This window comes from Sinocyclocheilus rhinocerous, unplaced genomic scaffold, assembly GCF_001515625.1.
Source record: "Sinocyclocheilus rhinocerous isolate Xijiao unplaced genomic scaffold, SAMN03320098_v1.1 scaffold324, whole genome shotgun sequence".
Lineage (NCBI taxonomy): Eukaryota > Metazoa > Chordata > Actinopteri > Cypriniformes > Cyprinidae > Sinocyclocheilus > Sinocyclocheilus rhinocerous.
The window spans coordinates 145,562-149,660 of record NW_015644072.1 but is presented as its reverse complement, the minus strand read 5'-3'; the positions used below and the strand labels follow the sequence as shown (position 1 = coordinate 149,660).

The window sequence follows — 4,099 nt, the reverse complement described above, 5'->3', positions numbered from 1 at the left end:
AAAGACATGGAAAACATGAACATGAAACAAAACCCAAACACCAAACCCCACATTACATGAACATGGTTTAAATATGGCTAGTTGTGTAACAAGTAGGATTTAACTAGTTAAATTATTAAGTAGTTTACAGGTTTACAAATAATAAATTATATATATATATATATATATATATATATATACAGTATATATATACACATACATACAGTCAAACCAAGAATTATTCAGATACCAGACATAATTTTTTATTTTTTTGTTTTTTACTAGTTGGTGCAGGACACTATAGTTCATTTATGTATGTGAGGATAGCTAAATAAAGTAAACTGTGACATATTATACCCAAAAATTCTTCATACAGTGGACTACCAGTAAAATTGATAAAAAATTATTTAGACATTTTGACCTGACCGTGTTTTGCTTAAGTGTTATCTGACATTATCAAGAAGAATTTGTTCTGACACAGTTTAACTCTGAGTTCTTGTCATATTTTATTACCATTTTCTAAACTAATAGGCGAATAAACTGTGATAATGTGTGAAATGTTGAAGGTGTCTGAATACATTTTGGTTTGACTGTATAAGCCTTGGTTGTGTAACAGTTCAACAGTTTTAACACATGCAGATTTTTAGTACTATTACATAAACATCATTCTTGTTTAATTTATGTATGACTGAGAAATATGCATCATAATAAGTTAATTAGTTTATGTTAAAACTGTGTATTATTTATATTCAATTAGAATACATAAAATCCTTAATATAGGCCAACATTTTTTGAGTGTTGTTAAAAAAAAGTCAAGATATAAATATAATACAAGTTCATTTTTACTGCACTTTCTGGTGAGTATTTACATGGCTGTCTGAAATACCTGATTCTGAATTGTTAATCATAGTATGTTGTGCCATAAAGTGTATTACTGACCATTGTCCAATTTCCAGTATAGGTGTGCTATTCATGTCTTTCATATACCAATCAGTCTCTTTCTTCTCACATAATAAAAAATAATTTAAACTCAAATCAGTATATTTGATAAGTAGCTAGCGAGAGGCATAATTTACAGTCAGCCGGTCAATATGGAAAAACAAGCCCCCTTCAGGGTTATACAAAACCATAGCCTTTAAATGGTATACAAGGAATAGTTCACCCAAAAATCATTATTCACTCACTCTGTTACTCATGTATTTTTTTTTCAATGGAATACAAAAGAAGAATTGTTACACATCATAACACCATACCAAATATGACTGGAACACTATATTCCAAGTATCCTGAAGCCATACGATAGATCTGGGTGGAAAAACAAACCAAAATTTAACATCCAGATTACAAACTGACACTTTCATAAACTTGACACACATGGTCAATGAAATGTCGTTATATGTCATTGTATGTATCTCCTTTTGTGTTCCACTGAACAACATGAGGGTGAGTAAATAACTACATAATTATTTTAGAGTGAACTATTCCTTTAACTGATCTGAATCTGGCAAATTGATTCATTTATTTACCCGTCTACAGGTCCTTCAATAACCCCAAGCACTGTTATAACAGCTAAAGAGACACAGCAGCCCGACAGTTCAACAGTCCAGTCCACAAACCCTGGAGATACTTCTCAGACCACAACACAACTAATCATAATTCAACAAACAACACAAATGGATGTCATAAACAACACTCAGAAAGCCACTTCACAATCTACCTGGCCCCAGACATCTGAACTGACAACATCCGAACTGAAAATCACCACTGTCAGCTCTAGTGAAATGACATTTCCAGCAGAACCAAACAGCACAGCCAACAACACAGGTACAAGATTCAACAGGTATTTAGACTATGATAACTGAAGACCAAAATTCACCTGCACAGTTTTCATTGCTGTGCTGGATTAGTCTATCAATTCTTTTGCCAAGTTCAGAAATTAACAGGGCCTTGGGGCAAAAATACCACCAAAATGATCAATAATGCGCCCCAAACTCAAGATAGTGAGTAAAAAAGTTAGGTCTACTACGGCTGTCATGAATAAAGTGAAATGTGAAATAAATGAAAAATGTCGCTTGCATCATTACATTTACTCTAGATTTACACTTTCACTTTGCTATATGTGTGCGTGTGTGCGTGCGTGCGTGCGTGCGTGCGTGCGTGCGTGCGTGCATGCGTGTGTGTGTGTGTGTGTGTATATATATATATATATATAATTCATAGGCTATTTACATGATGCCATTATGGCCTTTGGCTTTTGTTTCGTTAATGTTACAAAACAAATATTGCCCCTTAATGGAAAAGTTACTTTTTGACCCTAGTTTGTAAACCTCTATATTTGTAGATTCCTATATTTATATGGTTGATTTGTCTCTGTACAGCTCAGGGAGACAGAGAGGAACAAGATTTGGCAGCAAATCCAGGGCTGGTTGCAGTGCTGTGTATTTTCTGCATTGTGGTGGCTGTAGTTGTTGTGGTTGTGATAGTGAAGGCTGTTCGCTCCAGGAGACCACAGTTTGAGAGGATTGATGATGTACTTATGGTAAGTCTCATAATTACAGTAGCATTTCTGCATGCATCATAATCATAATTATGGGCCAAGCACCAAAGTTTTCTGCAGCCCACAGAATGGTAAAACATTTGGCACACGAATGGTGAAGATACTATAATATGTTTTAGTTTAGTATAATATGTCAGGGTTATATGTGTGTGTGTGTGTGTGTGTGTGTGTGTATATATATATATATATATATATACATACACACTATATATATACACACTACAAGTCTCTCATGCTCACCAAGGCTGCATTTATTTGATCAAATTAAAATACAGTGAAAACAGTAATACGGTGAAATATTATTACAATTTAAAATAATTGTTTTCTATTTTAATATATTTTTAAATGTAATTAATTCCTGTGATGGCAAAGCTTAATTTTTAGCATCCATTACTTAAACATCAAAACGCGTTTGATCAATTTAATGCATTCCTGCTGAATAAAAAGATTAATTTCTTAAAACTCCAAACCTTTGAAATATACTTCTGACATGAACAATAATCAATTATAAATTCTTCTGACATTAATTGTCTGATTTTTATTTGGAGGAAATACAAAAGTGGCTTATTTGTACTTATTTGATTCTTTTTTCTTTCATCAGGGCAAGGTAAATGAGGAAGCACCATTTGCCCACTACTCTCCAAAATAAATGCCAGTTTCTTATGCCTGCTGTCTCAGTGAACGACGTAGCTATGCCTCTGATATTTAGCTTTTTGGTTTTGAAACGAAATGTGCCTTTTTAACCTACAGACTTAATGTGCAATACCCAGTGTTTAGTTAGGAAATATAGTAATGTTGTGCTTCTTTTTTTCCCTTAAAATACCACAGCCAATGACAAAATTATAGTCAAATGAAGAAATCAAACTTTATATGTCCTAAATTTGTGTATTGTTTATGCCATTTTCTTCTCTTGTAAGCCCTTTTTGATTAAAACAATTTTTTTGACAAAATCTGCTGAATTAATACATGTAATTTGAATGTAAATGTACATAATGAGGATTGCACTGTCAATATTTGTGAGAGACTATGATGGGAGTGTGACATTTTCAGCTTGTCCTCCAGATGGCGACAAAATTGTTCACAAGCAGTTGTACTGTATGTATAATGTGGTCATAAAGACCTGCTCTTTAATATTATTTGAGAACTGAGGGTTATGTTTTTGCTCAAAATAACAAATACCTTTGGCCAAGGACTAACTCAAATGAATTTAAAACATTTCGACAAAAGTATTGTAAATAAACCTACATTTTGCAATAAAGCACTGTAAAATGGTATACATGCTTTAATTTCTGAATGTTTGTTTTAGGGAAGTTGACAAATAACCTAAGCATGAATGCATAAAGTTCATAATTTATATATATATATATATATAATATATATATATATATATATATAATTTTTCACCTTTTTGTATTTTTACAGATCACTTATGGCGTGAAAACTGAAAGCACATATTTTCTGTGTAGTAACAACTGCAAAATATTGGGGAAAATATTTAAGTATAGCATGTCACACAGCTTGTCATCTCATTTGAGCTAGCTGCTGTTTAGGACAGCATGCTCT

At 32.7% G+C, this 4,099-nt stretch overlaps 1 protein-coding gene and 1 long non-coding RNA gene across 3 annotated transcripts in view; one reads left to right on the top strand and one right to left on the bottom strand.

The window, feature by feature from the left end:
• LOC107757923 (uncharacterized) overlaps positions 1-3,596 on the bottom strand; it is a 15,906-nt gene extending 12,310 nt beyond the window's left edge. Inside the window, exons 1-2 of the long non-coding RNA XR_001641978.1 lie at positions 3,526-3,596; positions 1,329-1,333 (exon numbers count right to left, since the gene is read on the bottom strand). This is a non-coding gene — a long non-coding RNA (uncharacterized LOC107757923). The remainder of the gene's footprint in view (positions 1-1,328; positions 1,334-3,525) is intronic.
• Positions 1-3,794, top strand: part of LOC107757922 (uncharacterized) — a 6,443-nt gene extending 2,649 nt beyond the window's left edge. The window contains exons 2-5 of one of the 2 annotated variants that reach the window (XM_016575530.1): positions 1,516-1,803; positions 2,358-2,518; positions 3,138-3,191; positions 3,246-3,794. In XM_016575530.1, the coding sequence (XP_016431016.1) occupies positions 1,516-1,803; positions 2,358-2,518; positions 3,138-3,185 (497 nt within the window). In that variant the 3' untranslated portion in view covers positions 3,186-3,191; positions 3,246-3,794. Of the gene's footprint in view, positions 1-1,515; positions 1,804-2,357; positions 2,519-3,137 lie in introns of both variants that reach the window. The other variant, XM_016575529.1, reaches the window with a different exon arrangement.
• Positions 3,795-4,099: the final 305 nt, after the last annotated feature.